This window comes from Trichechus manatus, unplaced genomic scaffold (assembly GCF_000243295.1).
Source record: "Trichechus manatus latirostris isolate Lorelei unplaced genomic scaffold, TriManLat1.0 scaffold00207, whole genome shotgun sequence".
NCBI classification, from domain to species: Eukaryota; Metazoa; Chordata; class Mammalia; order Sirenia; family Trichechidae; genus Trichechus; species Trichechus manatus.
The window spans coordinates 1,049,098-1,070,793 of NW_004444143.1; the positions used below are offsets into that span (position 1 = coordinate 1,049,098).

Consider the following 21,696-nt stretch of genomic DNA (forward strand, 5'->3'; position numbering starts at 1 on the left):
CTGTCACAGCAGCACTAGGTGACTAAGACAGCAGCTTTCAGAGGAGGTAGCGTTTAAGCTGAGACAGAGTATGAGGAGGAATCAGCCGTGGCAGAGCTGCAGAAAGGGTTCCGGGCACAGCAGCAGGTGCAAATGTCCTGAGGTTGGCTTGAATTTGGAACAGAAAGAAGGTCATGGGGCTGCAGCCCAGGAGTGATGAGAGTTAAGGTGAGAGGTTGGTAAGGGTCAAATCTGGAAGGACCTCGAAGGCCACAGTGAGGACTGTGGATGTCTTCTGTGATGAGGAGACAACAGTGGACGATGGAGGTTTAAAAACGGAGGAGTGGTGGGTCTGATTTATATTTTCAAAAGCTCCCTGTGGCTACTGAGTAAACAAAAAGCCCTAAACCCATTGCCGTGGAGTCGATTCTGACTCCTAGTGACCCTACAGGACAGAGTAAAACTGCTCCATAGGGTTTCCAAGGCTGTAATCTTTAAGAAAGCAGACTGCTGCATCTTTCTCCCATGGAGTTGCTTGTGGGTTCGAACCACTGACCTTTTGGCTCGCAGCCGAGCGCTGTAACCACTGCACCACCAGGGCTACTAAGTAAAGAGGGCCGGAACTTAGTCAGCATTGGATATAGAAAGAAATTTTAGAAGACCTTGGCCGAGAGTCCCCAGCAACTGTGAGGTTCAGAAACGAGGCACCAGGTTCAGAGAGAAAGCACCTGCCAGGTGGCTTAGAGAGGCTACAAGCTGACTTCAGTCTGATATAAGAATAAGAAAGCTATTTGGGGGTGCAGGGTGGGGGGATCCACCCCAGGAAACTGCTAAACCTCCTTTGGAAACGTGGCTGGATGTGACCGGAGCCTGTGGTCCACTGGGAAGAGGGTCTAGGCCGGGGTCCCCAAGGAACCCTGTTTGTAGAACAGGGTTTGCTCACAGAGTGTAAAGGAATCTGGAAATGTGGTTTAAGGCACAGAGAGGGCTAAGGTGGGTTCCGTGAGGGAACTGTGCGTTTGTACATTAACTCAGTAGAGATTGAGCACCTACTGTGTGTCGGGTACAGTGCTGGGCGCTGGGGATAAGGCAGTGAACAAGGCAGGTAAGACATAATGGTGTTCACACTCCAATGAGGCAGACGAGTGAGAAAGGAGGAGGACAGAAAGGGAGGAACAGAAGAAGGGCCAAGGCAGGGAGAAATAAACAAATCGTGTTAAGCAGAACTATGTGGTATGATTAAAAGATAGGGTACGAGGTAGAGAAGGGTGCTGACTCAGACAGGGACATCAGGGGAGGCCTCTCTGAGAAGATGGCATTTAAGCAAAGATCTGCAAGGCCTTGTAGAGATCTGGAGGAAGACTTCCTAGTGGGGTGGGGAGGAGGGTGGCCAGCAGGTGCAAAGGCCCTGAGGCAGGAATTTGCCTGGCATATGGGAGGGACAGAGGAGGCCATTGTGGCTGGAGAGGAGAGTGAGGGGGAGAGGGCAGGGCAGGGGAGGGGGCGGACTGTGCAGGGCCTTGTGAGCCATAGTAAGGACTCAGGTTTCCACGCTGAGCGCAGGGGGAGCCAGAGGAGGGTTCCGAGCCAAGGAAGACCATGACATGATTTGGGTTTTAAAGGGGCACATGGACTAATTCCTGGACACACCTGTACGGCAGTTCACTGGGCTCTGTGTGATCCAGTTATTAACGTATTCATTCAGAGAGCTCCTGCCCCGTGCCAGGCGCTGCTGGCTGCTCGTGTTGCTCCAGAGGGCAGCACTAACCACTGCCCCTGCTCCCCCAGCCTAGTGCAAGGAGCTCGGCATTCCTCTGGGGTCACTGGCTGGCCACAGCATGCACCCTGCCCATGGATACGGTGGACTGCACAGTATCTGAAGACTGGGAGATCTTTCTTACAAGGCAGGATTTTGGCATTTTAATTTTTACTCTGGAGATTTGGGCAAAGTGTGCCCCCACTCTGCCAGGGCAGCAGTGGGCTAGGGCAGCACCGGCCCCCTAGGGCACCCAGGCTCTGGAGTGCTGTTCTCCCCACCACACTGCTTCAGAGGGTGGGCTTGCTGCTATACGGGAACTGCCTCATCTTCCAATTTTTTGAGACACACCAGGCATCCAGATTTTTATGTGAAACCTCTTGATTTTGAAACACAGAAAATGAAAATGCCTGTGGGTTGACTATGGCCCATATGCCAGCAGTTGGAGACCCTGCATTAAAGAAACAAAAACCTGTTGCCGTCAAGTTGATTCCAACTCATAGCGACCCTATAGGACAGAGCAGAACTGCCCCATAGGGTTTCCAAGGAGCGGCTGGTGGATTTGAACTGCCCAGCTTTTGGCTTAGCAGCCGTAGCTCTTAACCACTGCATTAGAAGGCCTTAAGGGCAAAGACCTGGAGTCCCCTTGCCTGGGGATGGGCAGCTTGCCTGGGGTGACTTTGGACTCTCGCACCCCAGCCTTCACCTTCTTCGACCCAAATGACCCGGCGTGCCAGGAGATTCTGTTTGACCCCCAGACCACCATCCCCGAGCTGTTCGCCATTGTGCGCCAGTGGGTGCCCCAAGTCCAGCACAAGATTGACATCATTGGCAATGAGGTAAGGGTGCTGGGAAAGCCAGGGAGAGTGGGGAGGGGTCCTCAACATGTTTGGGTAACCCTCTGTCTCCTGGTACCCCAGATTCTGCGTCGAGGATGCCATGTGAATGATCGTGATGGGCTGACCGACATGACATTGCTCCATTATGCATGCAAGGCTGGGGCTCACGGAGTTGGTAAGGGCCCAGACCTCCAAACCCCAGGTCCTCAGACCTGACGCCCTTAAAACCACCAGAGCCCAGGTCCTAAGACTCCCGTTCTGAACCCTGAGCCTAAGACCCCAAAGTGCAGCCCCTGAGGCTCAGGATCCTCCCCGTGCCCTGGGCCCACGCTCTGGAGGAGGGGTCCCAAGTTGACCTGGGCCCTCGTGCAGGGGACCCCGCGGCGGCTGTGCGCCTGTCACAGCAGCTGCTGGCGCTGGGGGCCGACGTGACCCTGCGCAGCCGCTGGACCAACATGAACGCGCTGCACTACGCGGCCTACTTCGACGTCCCGGATCTCGTGCGCGTGCTGCTCAAGGGTGCCCGGCCACGTGGTAAGGGGGAGGAGCCTGACGGAGGGGGCGGGACCCACGGGGGCGGGGAGGAGGGCCGGAAGAGGAGCACCAGGGTGTGGGGAGGCGGGGCCCCGAGTGCTGGCAGGACTGAAGTCTGGCTAGGAGGAGACTGGGAGGCGGGAGGGACTGGCAAGACCTGGTGAGGGGCGTGGCCGAGAGGCGAGAGGCGGGGTTCTGAGGGGAGGATGCAGAGGCGTTGGGGCCGGCGGGTGAGGAGGTAACTGAGGGGCGGGGTCCCAAGGGCGCTCAGCGGAACCCTCCTCTTGCCCACCTCTCAGTGGTGAACTCCACGTGCAGTGACTTCAACCACGGCTCAGCTCTGCACATCGCTGCCTCCAACCTGTGCCTGGGTGCCGCCAAGTGTTTGCTGGAGCACGGTGCCAACCCCGCGCTTCGGGTACTGCCCCCCTGGCCCAGCCCCGTTCCCTGCTCCCACTCCGCCAGCAGGTCTCTGCAGAGGATGAGGGGGGCCAGAACCAGCTGCTTTTCTCAAGGTTCCTAAAATATACAGAAATCATCTGTACATTCAACAAATGAAACGTGAGCTGGAGCTTGCTTAGCGCTCATTATGAATCTGGTGAAGTCTGTTACGAGCCGTTTTTCACAATGGGCAAACTGAGGCAGAGCGATTAAGGGACTTGCCCGGGTTCATCCAGCAAGGAGGATCTTTTCTTTCAATCGTGGCCGATCTGTGGCCGTGTAGACAGCGTTTAGAGATCCTGACGTAAGCAGAACTGAGGCCCTCTGTGAATGAGAGCGTTCGGCCCCCCATAAGCCCTCAGTATGATCTTTGACCCAGGATCCCTCTTTTACCAAGTCTCACTTCTAATACCAGTCACCTTGCATCCCAGGCATGGGTATCTTGCGGGGACATGGTCTTGGCCCTGAGGCCCTGCCTGTCTTCATTACCCATTGGCCCAGAGCCTGACCCCTGACCTGTGCCACACTAGCCCACTCTCAGTGCTCATTCCCACATGGCACCGTTCTGGGTTTGGGGTCTGGGGGCGTGGCCTCCCTGAGGGCATGACCTACAGCACTGAGATGTGTCCCCCAGTCCCTGTTGACTTCACTCCCGTCCCACCCTCAGTTCCTTGACACACATCCCCAGCCCAGGGCCTGGGATGGGCTTCTATAAGGGTCTGCACCTTAATGCCCTGTCCCTTCTTATTCCTGTGTTGGCCCAGGGTATGACCTAGTCTCACCCCCGCTTCACCCCAGATGCCAGGTTTCTGGGGCATGGCCTCCCTGGAGGCACAGCCTGTGTCACTGAGTCTCTGTCCTCTCTCTTCCTATTGGCCCCTAGAACCGAAAGGGACAGGTGCCAGCAGAGGTGGTCCCGGACCCTATGGACATGTCCCTGGACAAGGCCGAAGCGGCGCTGGTGGCCAAGGAGCTGCGGACACTGCTGGAGGAGGCTGTGCCGCTGTCTTGCTCCCTCCCCAAGGTTACGCTGCCCAACTATGACAACGTCCCAGGCAACCTCATGCTCAGCGCGCTGGGCTTGCGCCTGGGAGACCGTGTGCTGCTCGATGGCCAGAAGGTCAGGGAGTGAGGGATGGGTGGGGAGGGGCGGGACTCCGTCCCCTTATCCCTCAGAGCTGGGTACCTGGGCAGAGTGCAGACTCCCCTTTGTCTGCCCCGCCCACCAATCATTCTCACAGTCCACTGTTTCATCCGGCATTGTTCTGTGAACACCTCTTCTGTGATCCACCCTGTGCCGGGTTGTTAGTCTAGACGGAAGACAGGGTCCTCACCTGACAGTGACAGCCTCCACTGGTCTTGGCTGTGACGGGGCGGAGGGTGGGGGCTGTGACGGGGGAGAAACACAGGGCAGAGGGTCGGGGCTGTGACGGGGGAGTGACGGGGCGGAGGGTGGGGGCTGTGACGGGGGAGAAACACGGGGCAGAGGGTCGGGGCTGTGACGGGGGAGGCACGGGGCGGAGGGTCGGGGCTGTGACGGGGGAGAAACACAGTGCGGAGGGTCGGGGCTGTGATGCGGGAGGCACACAGGGCAGAGGGTTAGGGCTGTGATGGGGAAGCAGATAAACAGGGATCAGAGAAACTGCATCTGTAGGTCCTGCTGGCCTTGTGGTGGCTCTACCTGCACTCCCAGAGTGGTCAAGACTTGAGAAGTATAGACCAGAGTGATGGGGTAGGCTGGAATAGAGCCCCCACCAAACTTGAAGATGAGGAGGCGTGAACCAGAAAGGGGTCTCAGGTAGAAAGATCAGGTGGGAAGGCCTAGAGGTCAGAGAGATCTTACACATCCTGGCATTGTAGCTTTCATTCATTTACCAGGTGTCCTTCAGGTTACGCTAGACCCAGCCCATCGTTGGCAATAAAGGGCTATGTCCATCCCAGCTCTGCTGTCATGGAGCTCCATTGGTAATGAAGGATAAAAACCAAACCCACTGCCCTCGAGTCAATTCTGACTCATAGCAACTCTATAGGACAGAGTAGAACTGCCCCATAGGGTTTCCAAGGAGCTGCTGGTGGATTTGAACTGCTGACCTTTTGGTTACTAGCCAAGCTCTCAACCACTGTGCCATCAGGGCTCAAACCCAATACCATCGAGTCAATTCTAACCAGTCAGTAAAGTAAAACTGCATTTAAGATAATTTCTGCTGGCAGCAAGGACTGTGCAATTCATTAAATGGCTGGATTCAGTAAATGGTCTCTGGCTGAGAGTAGAGGTGGTTTTAGCCGGGATGATCCAGGAAGGCCTCTCTGAGGAGGTGAGTTCTAAGCTGAGATAGGAAGGTGCTCACCTTGCAAAGATACGGGGACAGAGGAAACAGCAGATACTAAGGCCCAAAGGTAGGAAAGGACAGTGTGACTGGAGGGGGGTTATCCCGTGTAGAGAGTTGGAGAGGTTAGCAGGAGCTGGATCACACCAGACCTGCAGGCCACTGAAAGGAATTGCAATTTTGTTTCTCAATCAAAAGCTTTGTGCGTGTCAGCCCCATCTAGAAAGCTTCCCATACGTGATCTAATCAAATGCATGTGGTAATTCTGAAAGGAGACTGGGTGACTCTCCCCATTTTACAGCCCAGAAGACTGTTAACAGGCGCCGAGATTGAAACTCTTCGCTGAAGACATGTAATAACAATCTCTGCCCTTTAGAGAAACCGCATAGCACAGTGGTTACGGGCTCAGACCGGGGATTTGCTCAGGCAAACCTCACCTTTGCCACCGGACCTGGGGCCGGTGATTCCAGTTCTCTGGACGTCAGTTTTCTCGTCTGTAAAGTGGGGTTAATGATAGTCCCCAGCTCACGGGGTTGTGTGAGAGTTAAATGACTTAAAATGCTGGAGCACTTTAAACGTGGCAAGTGTGACTGGAAAACGGATTTTTAATTAAATTTAAATGGTTACATGTAGCTAGTAGCTACTTACTATATGAGACAAACCAAAACGAGACCTGTTAGCGTTGAGTCGATTCCGACTCATAGCGACCCTATAGGCAGGGCAGCTTTGTAACAGTTTTATAAGGTGGGTGCTATTTCTCTTCCTGTTTCATAGATGAGGAATTGAGGAGAAAGGTAAAGTTATCTATATAGCCAATAAACGGTGATGTTCAAGCTGAGATGTGAACCCAGGGCTCCCTCACCTACCCCACCACGCTGCCTCTGCCCCAGTGGTCCACTCTGACCTCTCAGGGCCCCTCAGCCATATCCCTCCTTGTCTCCCCAGACGGGCACACTGCGGTTCTGCGGGACCACGGAGTTCGCCAGCGGCCAGTGGGTGGGCGTGGAGCTGGATGAACCTGAGGGGAAGAACGATGGCAGTGTGGGGGGTGTCCGGTACTTCATCTGCCCCCCCAAGCAGGGTCAGTACCAGCAGGGGCCCCAGGGGAGTGGGTGGGGATGGAGGGGTCCTCTCAGCAGTTCTGATGCTGCTGACCAGGTAAAGGGGGTGGGAAATGATGGGGGGGCAGAGGGCAGAGGCTCGGACAACTCCCAGCCCAGCTCTGTCCCCCCAGGTCTGTTTGCCTCTGTGTCCAAGATCTCCAAGGCAGTGGATGCACCGCCCTCATCCGTCACCTCCACGCCCCGGACTCCCCGGATGGATTTCTCCCGCGTCACTGGCAAAGGCCGTAGGGAGCACAAAGGTCAGGGGGAGCCCTCGAGCGGGAGAGGCAGTCCTGAGGGTATTCCGTGGGTCCTCCCGTTTCTGTGACCTGATTTTTCCTCAGAGGCAAACTACAACTTTAGAGGACAATTTCTGAGTTCCTGATTTCTCTGGCTCCGTCAGTCCTTAGAAGCACCTGTGGGTTCCCTGCCTTCTGTGACTTAATTTCCCTTGAGCTCCAAAGGCCTCTGGGTTTCCCAGCCTTTGTAACTTGATTTATTCTCAGACCCAAAACCTCCTTTATTTTAAAAGGATAGTTTTTGGGTTCCTGAATTATGTGACTCAGTTTCTCCTTTGACCCTTATCTTAGCTCTGAGAAAGGATTTTGGGGTTCTTCAGTTCTGTGACTCAGTTTCCCCATGCCTGAATTTCCCCCGTAGTTCTGGGGATGGAGTTTTCTGGTGTTAGGGATTCAATTTCCCTTTAAGCCCAAAATGCCCCAGTTCTGGGGCAGACTCTGGCATTCCCCTGATTGGAGCCAGGACAGGATGCCTCCAGTGGAGTTTTCCAGGTGGCACGGGGTCTCCAGGCTGGTGGCCCACCCTGCCCGTGTCCCCCCACCCCCCGCTCCAGGCAGGAAGAAGTCCCCGTCTTCACCGTCCCTGGGCAGCCTGCAGCAGCGAGAGGGTGCCAAGGCAGAAGTCGGAGACCAAGTCCTGGTCGCAGGACAGAAGCAGGGGATTGTGCGCTTCTACGGGAAGACAGACTTTGCCCCAGGTGAGGGCGGGACTCTAGGCTGGGGACCAGACAGGGCTGCAAGGCATCCTGACAGTTGCCTGCCGCAGGTTACTGGTATGGCATCGAGCTGGACCAGCCCACGGGCAAGCATGACGGCTCGGTGTTTGGCGTGAGGTACTTCACCTGCCCCCCAAGGCACGGCGTCTTTGCGCCAGCATCCCGCATCCAGAGGTGAGCCCAGACTTTGGCCCTCCACCCAGCGCACCTCTCAGAGTCCTGACCCCCCTCAGGTGGTCCCCCTCCTCTTGGACCTGAGGGCAATGTGGATCCCCCCACACCCCACCTCTTTGCTCACAGACGTGCTGGGGCTCAGCTCCCAGTCAGACCCCACCTCTTGCGGATCTGACCCTTCCCACTCTGTCTCCCCAGGATTGGTGGATCCGCTGACCCTCCGGGGGACAGCGTCGGAACAAAAAAAGTGCATCAAGTGACAAGTGAGTTGGGACCTAGGGTGTGGAGATGAGTGTAGGTCTGAGGGTGGGAGGCAGGGTCCTGGGTTCTTAGGTGTATGCTGGTGACAATCTCCAGTAGGTAACTGGGGACGTAAGGTTCAGGCAAATGATGAGACAGGGTCCCGGGGTGAGTAGGTGCTGTGGGTCTGGGGGTGTTAACAAGGCTTGGGGCAGGCATTGGGGACGTGGAGTCTGTGGGTACTGGGGACACGGGTAAGTGTTGATGACAGAGAGATTATTGGCAAGAGGTCGATGGATACTGGGAATGTGTGGTCCAGGTAGGCTTTGGGGACATGGGTAAGTATTAGTGACAAAGGATTCAGGTGGGTACTGGGGACGTGAATGGGTATTGATGGCAAGCAGTCTGGGTGGGTATTGAGGACACAGGTGGCTATTAATAAGGGGTCTGGGTAGGCATTTGGGATAAGGGGCCGGTATTACTGAAATGGGGTACAAGTCATTACTGGGAAAATGGTAGGTATTAATGCCAAAGAGTCTGGGTGAGTACTGGGGCCATGTTAATAACAAGGGTGGGTGGGTGTTCATGATGTGGGATCTGTGTGAACACTGGGGATGTGGGGGCTCAGTGAATGTAAATGACAAGGATCCAGGTGGGTGTTACAAACCCAGGATCTGTGAGGGGCTTGGAACCACAGGGTCTGAGCAGGTCGGGGTGAGCTAGAGGATCCAGGTGTCTGAGCCAGCAGGGTACATCAGGTCCAAGGGGTGATATGGGGCCCCATCTGTCAACCCCTTACCTAAGACCTTGCCCTCCCCTGCTCTCCAGTGACGCAGCCCAAACGTACCTTCACGACAGTCCGTACCCCAAAGGACATCACGTCAGAGAACTCCATCTCCAGGTGTGTAGCGAGCCCTGTCTCCTGTGGGATGTTTAGGAAGAGGCGTCACAAGGCCGCTGGGCTCCTGCAGCTCAGAAGAGAGGTCGGGGCTGGAAACAGAGGTTAGGAAAGTCATAACTAGGTAAGCTTACTCAGTAACAGTCTTTATGGAGTGGGGCCCCGCACTGAATTCCAGTGACTTCAGCTTCGAAGGGCAGGTAGAGGAAGCAGAAGACCTCCCTTTCCCCTCACAAGCCTGGGAAGGCCCAGCCAGAGAGGTAAAGACAGTCCATAAAAGCTAAATTCCAAACCCTTGTTAGAGGGGGGTGGCTCCGGAGGGGCCCGCACTCCGCGTCAGGAGGGGCAGCTCCGGAGGGGTCCGCGCTCTGCGTCAGGAGGGGTCTGCTTCTTTCCAGGTTGCTCTTCTGTTGCTGGTTTCCGTGGATGCTGAGGGCGGAGATGCAGTCGTAGAGGCCCTGCATACTTGGCTGAGAGACACAGAGCCCCCTCTAGCGTCTCCTGAGACAAGGAGCCCCTCTACCCTGAGATAGAGATCCCCAGTAACATCCAGAATAGAGACCCCCATTAGCCGACCCTCAATCACTGAGGCCCCATTATTAACAGATTCCCTCATGATAACGCCCCAGATACAGACCCCCGTGTCACCCAGAAAGAGATTCCCTGAGTATAGCACCTTCAGGCTAGTCCCCAGCCCCAGCCCCTCACAGCAGACCCCCAGTGAACAGACTTCACACTACCGCAAATGGCAGTGACCCTCTCCATATAAGACAGCAGAGCTTTCCTTAGCCACTCGCCACTGGATCAGAAACGCTCCCATGGACAGACTCCACAAGTCCCCTTGAAATAAACACATCACACTTCCAGAGTAATGACCTTTGAGTCACTATTCTCCATGTAACTGTAACATACACACCCTTGAGATGTTGTGACCCCATGTTCACCCTGAAGCCTTCACAGTCCAACCCCCAATTAGAGACCCATTAACAAACCCGTTCTTAACCCTCGAGATCCACATTAAACAGCCCACTGTCACCCCCAATTTACAGACACCAAAACAGTCCTGGAAATGCGAATTACAGGACCCTCAAGTCTTCCTATCCTCTGCCCCCTCAAGAAACCCCCAGTGCCTTGTATGAAGCCCACCCCACGTGGCCCACAGCCCCCTGTGCTGGCCAGGCTCCCAGAAAATTCTCTATTTTTAAAGTAATGATTTTCCCCCTTTGGGGGGCCCCAAAATTTAGAGGCCCCATTCTGGGCCTCTGGGGATCCGAAACCCCAGAACATACATGTCCCAAACTCCCCTGTGCTCCCATGTCCTACAGCCCCAAGAAGACCCCAAGGCCCTAACTCCCAGGTATCCCAAATCACTGAATCTCCAAATCCCCAGGGAATCCCAAATTTAAAAATCCAATCCTAAGCCCCGAAAGGAAACCCTAATCATAGAGGTCCTTATACTTAGGAGGGAGGAGACGCAGTCCGGGATATGTCTTCCAGCCTCCCAGGGCACCTCAGCTCCTCTTCATGGGCCCCAGGAAACCCCGAACAGAACTCCCATTCCCGGAAAGGAGGATTCCAGTGCGGAGTCCATGGACCTCAAGACACTCAAATCCCAAGAGCCCCAGCCCCAAGGGAAGCCCAAATCCTAAGTTCTCCATGTCCCGTACATGGAGGGCTCCAAGGCCCTGAGCGGATCCCAATTCCGGAGCCCCTGTTTCAATCTACCTTCTGGTCACAGGTGCAAGACACCAAATCTGAGTCCCCACAGGACCACACTGCACCTGGGCCAGACCAACAGCATGAGGGAGAACCTGAAGGCCCAGGGGGTCCGGGGTGGACCTGGGGCCTTGACCACCGAGGACAGCTCACGACTGCCCCTTCACTGCATGCCCCCAAACTCAGCATGATCTCTGCCCCCTTCAATAAAGACGTTTCTATGGCATCTCTGTGTCGGGTCAGTGGGAAGTTATGGCCTTGCCTCCGGACCCTTGCTGGGGGAGGATGAGAGAGGAAGTCTTTCCTTCAGTCTCGCCTCCCTGGGGCACGGGCACGGGATGGTCTAGCCTGCGAGAAGTCCTAACAGTCACTCCTTAACCCTCCCGCGGCCCCCACGCTGCGCCTCCGCTTCTGGAGCTCTGATTGGCCAGGGCGAGACCAAGGGGTACCCAATGGCTGAGGAGCCAGGCAGCACAGCCTATCCCTGACGAGGGTGGAGGGGCGGGCGACTACTGAGTGCGAGCGCCGATTGGGTAGAAGGCGGACCTTTAAGGGCTTTGAGCGTTCCCGTTGGCCTGAGGATTCTTGCGTCAGCAATGTGGGGCGGAAGTGGCTGGGAAGGGATTGGGGAGTGTTGAATTTGGAAATTGGAGGGGGCAGTGGTGGACGGTCAGTGTTGGAAGTGGTTGGGGGAGGAGATGGGGGTCCGAGAGAGCTAAGAGTGGGGGATCTGGGGTAGCTCAGTGTGGGAGTTCGGAGAGGCTCAGGGTGTGAGGCCCTAGAAGACTCAGTGGGGGATCCGAGAGGTTCAGGGAGGGCAGAGGGTTTGAGAGCGGTCAGGCTGAGGGCTAGAGGTCCTACGGTGCTGGGGTGAGGGGGGCGCTAGGGGAAGGGAAGTCTGGGGAGGTCCAGGGTGGAGGGATCCGAGGAGACTCGGATTGGGAATACAGGGAGACTCGGAATGGGGAATCTGAAGAGGTTTGAGGCCTGAAGGGGCTCCATGGGGGCCCTGAGTGTTGTTAGAGAGCCGGGCTCATGGTTGCAGGTCGAGGTCTCAAATTGAGGTGCTTAAAGGTGTTCTGGGGTGCAGCCCGGGGGGCTATGTATGTGCGAAGCATTTGAGAGACTCCCTGTGTGGGGGTCAGAGAAAGTTCTCTGAGAGGCCTGGGAGTGTGGGGAGTGTTCCGGCTGCTCATTATGTCTGGGCGGGGAGCCTTGGGGCTCACTGTACGGCTTTCGAGATGCTGAGGACTCAGGTTTTAGAGACCAAGTGAGTTTCTCGAGAGGGCTGAGGTGAGACCCGGCCCTGGATGGGGCAAAAGGCTGGCTCACCGCCGGAGGGTGGGAGGCTTGGTGACTTCAGCGTGTCCTCCCCTCCCCACAGGACAGGTTGCATGGAGTTGGTGTCAATGGAGGAGCAGGACGCCAGGGTCCCGGCCCTGGAATCATTCAGGGTGGAGCAGGTTGTCAGACTGGGGGATGCAGAGGGTGAAGGGGGGGACTAGGGGGCAGGGGTGGGAGGTGGGGATAGATAGGCTGACTCCTGGGTTTGTGGGCTGCGACTGCCCCCTCTCTCCAAATTCATTCTTACCCTCAGGGTCCAGCCCCCTCCTGCTCAGTGGACATTGGTCCCCAGCCTGTATGGGAATGTCCTGAGCTCTGCCCCAGAGCGAGGTGCTGCTCAGCAGTGAGAGGACTCTGGTGTGGGTTGAAGGGCCACACCTTAGAGGTGGTCTCTCTATCCTAGGCACCGCCTGTAATCTACTATGTCCCTGACTTCATCTCCAAGGAAGAGGAGGAGTATTTGCTTCGCCAGGTGACCTGACGCCCTCCTGGTCTGTTTTAGCCCTGTCCCCGGATCCCTCCTCAGCCTCCCCCACAGCCCCTGTGTGAGAGTCCCCAGGGCTGCAGTGAAGACCTGACAGGAAGGAGGGTGCCACATAGCATCCATCCTCACTTTCCCTGTTCCTCTCTCAGGACCTGTTGGGATCTGTCAGAAAGAGCTTTTTCCAGGAGGCCCAGGGAAACCAAACGGATCCTTAGAAAGGAGGTGGTTATTGTGGAGCTCAGATAGCCCAGTCTAGCCCCCCAAACGAAGGTGTTATTGAGATGATATTCCTTGTGCTGGAATAGCCCAGTGCAAGCCCAGTGTCTCAGGAACAAGGATGATACAGAGCTCATGCTCCCTGTGCTGAGATAGCCCGAGAAATGAAGGTGATAAATACAAGCTGAGATTGCCCAGTTCAAACCCAGGAGATGTGGGGAAGGTGGAATTTACAGTGTTCAGATTTCTGTGCTGAGATAGCCCAGGGATCAGAATGTTACAGAATAGATTCTGCTCTGCCGAGGTAGCTTAGCATAGACCCCAAGTCTTAGGAAAAGGTGACCAAGCAGAGACCACCTGTGCTGAGATAGCCCAGTCCATATTCTTAAGATCTGGGAAAAAAGAACTTACAAAGCTCAGAGTCCTTGCATTGGGATGGCCCTGTGTAACCCCAAATCCTTAGGAATGAGATTACAGAGCACACATTTTCTCTGTGCTGGGATAGCCCAGTCTAGCCTGAGCTCTAGGAACAAGTCAGCTACAGAACACAGATTCTTGTACTGAGATAGCCCATTCCAGACCTTTGGGTTCTTGCGACTGAAGAATTTATGTGTCTCAGAATCCCTGGGCTTAAGCAGCCCAGTCCAGCCCCATAGCCATGAAGTGAATGAGATTATAGACTATAGATATCTTGTACTGAGATAGCCCATTCTAGACTCTTGGAATCTTGGCAGTGAAGGAATTTCAAAGTACTCTCGTCACTGTGCTGAGATAGCCCAGGTTAGCACACTCCTTCCCCCAAGCAACAGGAACAAGGACGTTCCAGAATTCAGACTGTGTGACCTAGCCCAGGAATGAGGAAATTACAGAGTGCAGACCGTTTGCTGGGCTGAAAGAACCCAGTCCAGCCCCCACAGCTCTGAGTAGATGCAGACCATGATTGTGCCACCCTGGTTCCTTTCCTCAATCCCGGTAGACACAGGTAGGCTTTGGGGCCAAAGGCCTCTCCAGGGGAGAAGGCAAACAGCAAAATCCTAGGAACACACTATCCCAAAGAACGATCCTACGGACACTGAGGTACCCCATCTCCACCCCAGGTGGAAAGGCATCCATGCTGGCCTGGGTGGAAGAATCAGGGAGGGGGGTTCCTGGAAAAGGAGTAACCACTCCTCACCTCCCAGGTCTCCAATGCCCCCAAACCAAAGTGGACCCAGCTCTCTGGAAGGAAGTTACAGAACTGGGGTAAGTGGCCTTTGGGCTGGGGACATGGATGATTTTGGGATGTGAGCTGGGGCATGGGGCTGAGGTCAGTTTGTCTCAAGATGTTGGGTAACCTAGGAGTTCAAGGGGTCCTAAGGGGTCAGGAAGATTCTGAAAGGTCAGTGGAAGTCCTGAGGGGTTAAGGATTTCCTGATGAGTTAGGGGCATCTCAGGGGTCTGGAGAAGTCAAGAAAACTGTACAGGTTGGGTGGTGATCTCCAAAGGGTCAGGGTTCCCTGAGGGGGTCAGGGTGCTGTGGACCACTGGGGTGTCACTCATGGGGGCTCCAGGTGCCAGGGCTCCTTGGCTGGTGCCCTCAGGACTGCACTGCCCCCCTCCAGGTGGGCTCCCCCATCCCCGGGGGATGATCCCTGAGCGACTGCCCCTGTGGCTCCAGCGCTATGTGGACAAAGTGTCTGACCTCAGCCTTTTTGGGGGTCTCCCAGCCAACCATGTCCTGGTGAACCAGTATCTGCCTGGGGAGGGCATCATGGTAACTACACACCCTCACCCTGCCCCCCGTGGTAACGGCATCCCCCCAGACTGCTGACCCACCATGGGGCGGGCATCATGTTTACGCCCCCTCCACATTCATCAAGCGGCCACACAAGCCAACCAGGCATTCATCTCCCTGTCCCCAGCTTGGGAGCCCCCCTTAATCCTAGAGGGTGGGGGGTGTGGACTCCTGCCCTGCCAGCACTGGTGCCCACTCCCCAGCCCCACGAGGACGGGCCGCTGTACTACCCGACCATCAGCACCATCAGCCTGGGCTCCCACACCGTGCTGGACCTCTATGAGCCGTGGCAGCCGGACAGAGATGGCGTGCCAGAGCAGGTGGGTCCTGAGACGCCGCCCCACCCACCGTGGGCACCCGACATCCCCATCCTGCAAGACGCCCCCGTTCCCCTGACACCCCCCAGACACCTCCTGCTCCCTCGTGTATACCCACATCTCCCAGAAACCCCGACCTATCTGCTTGCACAGACACCCCAATGCCGCCATCTGCTGACTGGCTGTCCCTAACACGTCACAGCTCATCTGACCCCACGTGCTCAGAGTGCTCCAACAAGCCCAGGCCCACACATACCCCATGTGAGTTCCTCAACACCCTGACAGACACTGCAGTGTTCTCAGATACCCCAGTGTTACTCACTCACAGGGTGTTCCAACATTCTCCGAGACACCTTGACTCTGCCCGCTGCACGGGGCACCTCAGCACTGGCACCACCTGCCATTCCTGTAATGGGATCTGTGGTGCAGGACACCCCCAGCTCCTCCTTGGCTCGTCGACACATGACTTGCTGCTTAGGGACCGCCCCCCCACCCCGATATCCTGACTCCCCTCTAGGAGTTGTCCTTGACAGCAGCTTCCTGACCTCTTTCTCTGGGTGATGCATTTCTGACCCCTCAATGTTTACAGAAACTGTTCCTTGGGGCTCACTCTGTCCCCCCCAGGTCCTGGCTATGGCCACACCCTCTGAGCCCCAGCTATACCTTATTTCCGGGGAGCCGCTGATCCCCGGGTCCCACCCCAGCCCTTTGGAGATCGCAGCCGCAGCGCCCTGGGCGGGCTGACCCTTGGACCCCTATCTGCAGCCTAGCTCCCGCTCCCTCCCAAGGAACTGCTGGCCCCGTCTCGCCCCCTTTCCCCAACCCTGGCCCCCAAAGCCCCTTGCCTGGAACCAAACTTGCCCCTAGCTCAGAAGTCGGCTGAACTCCCCCGCTCCCCACCTCTGGGGACCTGCTGACCCTCAATCCACCCCGCAGCCGCGGCCCCCGCCCAGGCCCACCACCTCGCTGCTGCTGGAACCGTGCAGCCTGCTGGTGCTCCGTGGCGCCGCCTACACCCGCCTCCTCCACGGCATCGCGGCCACCCGCGTAGACGCGCTTGATGCCACCTCCTTGCCGCCCAATGCGACCGCCTGCCCGTCGGCGCGGCCCGGAGCCCGCCTGGCCCGCGGCACCCGCGTCTCGCTGACCATCCGCCGCGTGCCCCGGGTACTGCGCGCCGGTCCCCTCTTCAGCAAGTGACCTGGACCCGCGAGGCAGCCGTGACCCAGTGGCCTCGGGACCCTGGGATGGGGGTAGTTCCTCAGGTTATTTATTAACCCAGTAACTCCGTGGGAACCCAGAGAAAAACCCTGTTCCCAATAAACCCAAAATACCTTCCTTCGGTTTTAGATTTTTGGGGTGAGAACCAGATGCTTGGGTTCCTGAGGCGCGCAGCATCTGGGACCTTCAGTGGATGGGGTGGGTCCTGGGGGGAAGGGGTGCAGGATTATGTCCGGAATTTAGGATGGAGTGGGCTGGGATTGGGAGGCTCACCTCCTGAGCCTGGGGAGGAAGGAGTTAAGTGGTGCAGCTGTCACCTGAGCTGGGCATCAGATTACCTGGGTCGACCTTCCACTTGGATGGGGTGGAGCCAGGCCTGCACCTGGGCTTCTCTGCCTGCCTCAAGCCTAGGTAAGCTCTGCTGAGGAGGTCTTGGGGGGACGTCTGTGGCTAGGGAAAGTGTCTTACTGAGGGTCCTTACCTGACTGTCCCCAGGCCCCCAGCTATGGCCCTGCCCCTACCTCCAGACCCTAGACCCCCATCAGAGCCCCTCAGCCACCCCCCTGGAGCCCCTAGGGAACCGGACATTGCTGAATGCATCATCTGCTCTGCATCTGAAGAGGAGGCATTCAGGTGGGGGCTGGGGCTTTGGAAGCTCGGGTCCCTGGAGAGTGGGGCAAGGGCCCCGTGAGGGTGGAAAGGGGGGCTGTGATCACCTGGGGATGTGGGAGGCAGGGTGGGGCACATGGCGGGAGCTTGAGGCTCACTCCTCAAATGCCCCCTACCACCCAGGCCAGAGCAGGCCCAGAAACTGGGGCAGGACTCCTTGGACCCTCTCGACCACTTCCAGGGTGGACTGAGAGGCGCTGAACCTGCCACCAGCCCCCCAAGATTGCCAACGCCCTCTGCCCATGAGGACCCAGCCGGGGGCAGACACTGGGAGGTGAGCTGAGGTGGTCCTCGCCTCTTGTGCCAGCCCCCACTTCCTCTTTGTCCCCCCGAATGTACTGTCCACACCAGGGAGTAGGAGATGGTTCTGGAAAATGCTGGGCATCTGTGCAGGAGCTGGGGGGATGGGACACAGAGGGGCTCAGGGAAATGGTTCTTTACCAACTAGATTAGAAGTATTTCAGTATTTTTTACCACATGGGAGAGAAGTATTTCAGCATTGGCCCCGGTACAGCCCCATCACGCCCCACCCCCGTCTAAACCCCCAGGCCCAGCATATCCGACTTTCTGGGAAGCTTGAACACCTGGAGGCCTTGAGAGGTCCCCAAGTCTGGCTCCGCTGGAAGGGGCCCCAGGTAGGAACCGCCCAGGCCTGGTGCGGACCCAGAGATGGACTCCGATGCAGACAGATCACCCAGCAGGAAGGAGCCTGCAGAAGTGGCGTGGCAGTGGCGGTCCTGGTCAGCCCGCTGGCCCTGATCCGGCCCCCTGTGTTCCCTAGCACCTCATCTCTGGCCGTGAGGTATTCGAGGCTGAGCAGGAAAGCCTGGACCTCTGCTTGTTTGGGCTGGGCCTCCAGCTGCGGGACCTGGATCGAGGCCTGGGGCCCATGGCATCGGCCCAGAGTGGAACGGTCCAGCTGCAGGTGGGTGGGCGGGGGGCCAAGATGTGGGCAGGTGGGCAGGGCCCCAGGGGTGGGAGCGAGCTTCCTGGGGTGGGAAATAAGGGCTTATTCCACGTTCCAAGTCTTTGGATGGGAAATGGGGGGTGGTTACTCCAGATCCCAAGTCTCCGGCCCCCTAGTGTATGTGTGGGGTGACGTCCAACCGTGTGTCCCCAGGCCCTGCAGGCAGACCTACGCGGGGCAGCCGAGAGTGTGGATGCACTGCTGACGTTCAGTGAGGGGCTGGCACAGCGGCGTGAGCTTCTGGCCCAGGCATCCCGCGAGCAGGTCCTGAGGGTCCTCAGAGCCCAGCGAGACAGCATCTTCCAGCGGCTGTGGCGGCTGCAGGCCAAGCTGGTCAGCCGCAGCCTGGTATGCCCCACCCTGGTGGTCTCTGGACCGGGCCCCAATCCCAGCCCCCATGGCCTCTGTCCTCTGATCCAGGTGTCTGAGGAGGCTGACTGGCTGGACCAGGACTTGGAGGCTGAAGGAGACTTAGACGGGCCAGGACCTGGTGGAGTTTGGGGGCCCTGGGCACCCGGTGGTGTCCCCATCCCTGCAGAGCTGGAGTGGGACCCAGCGGGGGACGTGGGGGGCCTTGGGCCCTGGGGCCGAAGGGCAGTCCGGACACCAGGGGCCCCCTGTGAGCTGTGTGGCCACAGGGGCCCCCAGGGAAGGGGACAAGACCCAGAGGTGAGAACAGGGGGGCACCCATAGGTCACCTGTGTGCCTCTAGCAGGGTCCCTTTCCAGGAGGTCTTGATGTCTCTGTGTCTCCCCGTCTCTGTCTCTTGGTATCTCTTTCTGTCTTGGGGTCTTGGTGTTTTTCTCAGTCCCTGCACGTGTCTGTCTCACTCTGCTTCCCTCTCTCCCATCCGTCTCTGCTGCATCCTCAGCCTCACTTCCTCTTACTCCCCCATCACTCACCCTGCTGCAGCTACACTAGCAGCCTGGCTCCGCTTCAAACATTCCACATTCTCTCCCCGCTCCAGGCCCCCCGGTGCATCCCCAGCTCAGCCCCTGGCTGCCTTCCAGCCCTGCCCCAGGCCAGCTCTTCAGAGGTCTGTCCTGGCCAGCAGGCACCACCAGCCTCTGATCTGTTCTCCTCACAGCACTTCCACCTCTGGACATTGTACCTTCGCTCATTCATTCACGGTCTCTCCTGCTAGAGTCTGAGCTCCGTGAGCCTGGGACTTCACCTCTTTCCACCCCGTGTGTCCCCAGCTCCCACAACAGCGCCTGGCGTGTAACAGACCCTCATTAAATATTTGTTGAATGAATAAATAATGTCTCTTCTTTCTTGGTTTCTTCGGCTCTGTCCCTCTCTTGCCTCTTTGAGATCTCTCTCTTCCCCAAAATCTCATCTCTATGACACCCCCAATCCTAGGCCCTCCCCTACCTCGTGCCTCTTTGTTGCCAGCTCTCCGGGGAATCCCAAACCTCCTTCTCCTCACAGGACGTGCTCAGGTTGGGCCTCAGCCCCCGGAAACACTTACCAGGTCACCGAAGACGCTCCCTGATCCGGAAGCCTCAGGTGAGCTGGTCCTCAGCCAGGTATAACACTCAGAAGTCTTGATGGCAAGTGATGGAAAACCAACCCAAACTGAGTTCGACAAAAAGGGGGATGGTATGTTTTCCATGTAACTGAGAAATCCAGGCACTGCCAAGTTCAGGACCTGAAATACTGTTAGGGCTCAGTCTCAGCCTCTGTTGGTAGCACTTCCCCAAGGTGGCTTCCTTCTCAGAAAACAAGACCGCCTCAGCAGCCACACGCTCCCTTCCCACTGGGTCACCCACCTCAGGGGAAGAAGAGGGCCTCTCCTCTTGACAACGGCCGGAGTCCCAGGGCTGACTCCCACTTGCCCAGCTTGGGTCATGGGCTGTATGTTGAACCAGGTTGGTGGAGTGCTCTGATTGGCTAGATCTGGGCCACATGTCCAGTTATGGAAGTGGGGAGGTCCTCTGCTGAACCTGAGGCCTGACTGCCCCCCTCCCCAAACTGCCACTGTTACCAGGAAAAAGAAGACTGAATGGAGGGCAGGCACAAACAAAACATCCAGCCCATTTGGAGATATGCTGGGTGTCTTGGTCATCTAGTGCCACTGTAACAGAAACACCGCAAGTGGATGGCTCTAACAAACCGAAATTTATTCTCTCACAGTTTAGGAGGCTAGAGGTCCAAAGTCAGGGCACCAGTTCCAGAGGAAGCTTTCTCTGTTTGCTCTGGGGGAAGGTCCTTGTCATCAATCTTCTTGTGGTCTAGGAGCTGCTCAGCACAGGGACCCAGGGCCCAAAGGATGTGCTGTGCTCCCAGTGCTTCTTTCTTGGTGGTAATGAGGTCCCCTTGTCTCTGTTCGCTTCTGTCTTTTATATCTCAAAAGAGACTGACTCAAGATACAACCTAATGTTGTAAATTGAGTCCTTCCTCGTTAACATAACTGCCTCTAATCCTGCCTTATTAACATCACAGAGGTAGGATTCACAACACATAGGAAAATCTAATCAGATGACAAAATGGTGGACAATCACACAATACTGGGAATCATGGCCTAGCCAAGCTGACATACATTTTCTGGGGACACAATTCAATCCTTGACAGTGGGGACAGAGGGAGTGTTAGGAAAGGAGGAAAAAGAAGCCCAGCCCTGTGGGTCAGTTGTAAAGGGAGACCCACACTGAGTGTTACTTCTTTCTGTCCTGCTGCTGGTGGCTGTCTACCTTTAGGACAAGAAGAGGCAAGCACCCCCCAGTCCCCAGGATGTGATGCTGGAGGTGGATCCTGGGTGAGACGCCTGAGAGGTGGCTTTGGGGTATGGGGGCAGGGCTCTGGGGGCAGCACACCCATATATCTGACACCATATTTCCCTTTGCAGAGCTGCTGCTTCTGTGTCCAGGTGGCCTCTGACCTTCCTCCTCATCCTCCTCTTCTTCCTCCTGGTGGCTGCCACATTGCTCTTGCCCATGGCAGGGGGCCTCTGCTGCTCTCACGCCCGACTGGCCAGGACCCCCTACCTGGTGCTCAGCTATGTCAGTGGTCCCCCCCCAACCTGAGTAGACAGCCCAGACGTGGAGCAGATGGCGAGAGTCAAAGGATGTGTGAGGATATGGGATGCTTCCGGAAAAACAAAAACCCATCGCTGTCAATTCTGACTCATGGCGACCCCACGGGACAGAGTAGAATTGCCGCATAGGGTTTCCAAGGCTGTAGTCTTTATGGAAGCAGACCGCCACATCTTTCTCCCTGGGAGCAACTGGTGGGTTCGAACCACTGACCTTTCAGTTTGCAGCCAAGAGCGCTTCAGCCAGCGTACCACCAAGGCTCCTTATTGAGTGCTTCCCAAAAAAATCAAACCCACTGCTGTCGAGTTCATTCTGACTGATGGCGACCCTACAGGACAGAGAACTCCCCCCCCCCCAGGGTTTCCAAGGAGCTGTGGCCAGCGGATTTGAATGGTCAACATTTCAATTAGCAGCCGAGCGCTTTAACCACTGCGCAACCAGGACTCCTTATTGGGTGCTGAAGTACCCCGAATCTAGATCCCAGCCCCTCCCTGAGCACACATACCCCTGCCTGTCTCCACAGACCCCTTGGCTTTGAGCACAGAACACAGAACTGGTCAATCAGCATGTCTCAAACCCTGAGGCAGAGATTCAAGCACCCATAGCTTATCTGCTGTCTATCTTCACGGTGATCCTAGGAAGACCGG

General features: G+C 56.8%; 3 protein-coding genes across 5 annotated transcripts in view; all 3 read left to right on the forward strand.

Moving 5' to 3' along the window:
- The window catches only part of CLIP3 (CAP-Gly domain containing linker protein 3), a 14,433-nt gene extending 3,186 nt beyond the window's left edge, over positions 1 to 11,247 (forward strand). Inside the window, exons 3-14 of the mRNA XM_004388096.1 lie at positions 2,435 to 2,574; positions 2,656 to 2,749; positions 2,947 to 3,108; positions 3,408 to 3,526; positions 4,433 to 4,669; positions 6,822 to 6,957; positions 7,111 to 7,239; positions 7,833 to 7,976; positions 8,045 to 8,168; positions 8,367 to 8,431; positions 9,237 to 9,309; positions 9,705 to 11,247. Coding sequence (XP_004388153.1) covers positions 2,435 to 2,574; positions 2,656 to 2,749; positions 2,947 to 3,108; positions 3,408 to 3,526; positions 4,433 to 4,669; positions 6,822 to 6,957; positions 7,111 to 7,239; positions 7,833 to 7,976; positions 8,045 to 8,168; positions 8,367 to 8,431; positions 9,237 to 9,309; positions 9,705 to 9,759 — 1,478 coding nt within the window. The 3' untranslated portion in view covers positions 9,760 to 11,247. The remainder of the gene's footprint in view (positions 1 to 2,434; positions 2,575 to 2,655; positions 2,750 to 2,946; positions 3,109 to 3,407; positions 3,527 to 4,432; positions 4,670 to 6,821; positions 6,958 to 7,110; positions 7,240 to 7,832; positions 7,977 to 8,044; positions 8,169 to 8,366; positions 8,432 to 9,236; positions 9,310 to 9,704) is intronic.
- Positions 11,248 to 11,652: 405 nt separating this feature from the next.
- ALKBH6 (alkB homolog 6) lies at positions 11,653 to 16,357 on the forward strand. 2 transcript variants are annotated; one of them, XM_004388097.1, is made up of 7 exons: positions 11,653 to 11,691; positions 12,407 to 12,485; positions 12,770 to 12,838; positions 14,248 to 14,308; positions 14,668 to 14,819; positions 15,044 to 15,160; positions 16,094 to 16,357. In XM_004388097.1, the coding sequence occupies exons 2-7, from the start codon at positions 12,417 to 12,419 to the stop codon at positions 16,355 to 16,357; spliced, it is 732 nt and encodes a 243-aa protein (XP_004388154.1). In that variant the 5' UTR covers positions 11,653 to 11,691; positions 12,407 to 12,416. The 2 variants fall into 2 exon arrangements, with proteins under 2 accessions (XP_004388154.1, XP_023598004.1); XM_023742236.1 differs by lacking the exon at positions 11,653 to 11,691 and having other exon boundaries at positions 12,184 to 12,485.
- Positions 16,358 to 16,883: 526 nt separating this feature from the next.
- On the forward strand, positions 16,884 to 21,133 carry SYNE4 (spectrin repeat containing nuclear envelope family member 4). 2 transcript variants are annotated; one of them, XM_004388179.2, is made up of 8 exons: positions 16,884 to 17,011; positions 17,171 to 17,321; positions 17,829 to 17,972; positions 18,168 to 18,362; positions 18,435 to 18,683; positions 19,410 to 19,523; positions 20,714 to 20,772; positions 20,863 to 21,133. In XM_004388179.2, the coding sequence occupies exons 1-8, from the start codon at positions 16,884 to 16,886 to the stop codon at positions 21,038 to 21,040; spliced, it is 1,218 nt and encodes a 405-aa protein (XP_004388236.1). In that variant the 3' UTR covers positions 21,041 to 21,133. The 2 variants fall into 2 exon arrangements, with proteins under 2 accessions (XP_004388236.1, XP_023598005.1); XM_023742237.1 differs by lacking the exons at positions 17,829 to 17,972; positions 18,168 to 18,362.
- The last annotated feature ends 563 nt before the right edge of the window (positions 21,134 to 21,696 follow it).

What these genes read in the sequence shown, in the direction of transcription:
- ALKBH6 (XM_023742236.1), top strand. Translation starts at nt 12,333, where the DNA reads ATGGGGCAAAAGGCTGGCTCACCGCCGGAGGGTGGGAGGCTTGGTGAC. An exon ending in AGGAGTATTTGCTTCGCCAG is followed by an intron (nt 12,839 to 14,247) that starts GTGACCTGACGC and finishes CTCACCTCCCAG; the next exon opens with GTCTCCAATGCCCCCAAACC. An exon ending in AAGGAAGTTACAGAACTGGG is followed by an intron (nt 14,309 to 14,667) that starts GTAAGTGGCCTT and finishes GCCCCCCTCCAG; the next exon opens with GTGGGCTCCCCCATCCCCGG.
- SYNE4 (XM_004388179.2), top strand. Translation starts at nt 16,884, where the DNA reads ATGGCCCTGCCCCTACCTCCAGACCCTAGACCCCCATCAGAGCCCCTC. An exon ending in CCGGGGGCAGACACTGGGAG is followed by an intron (nt 17,322 to 17,828) that starts GTGAGCTGAGGT and finishes TGTGTTCCCTAG; the next exon opens with CACCTCATCTCTGGCCGTGA. An exon ending in CCCTGATCCGGAAGCCTCAG is followed by an intron (nt 19,524 to 20,713) that starts GTGAGCTGGTCC and finishes GTCTACCTTTAG; the next exon opens with GACAAGAAGAGGCAAGCACC.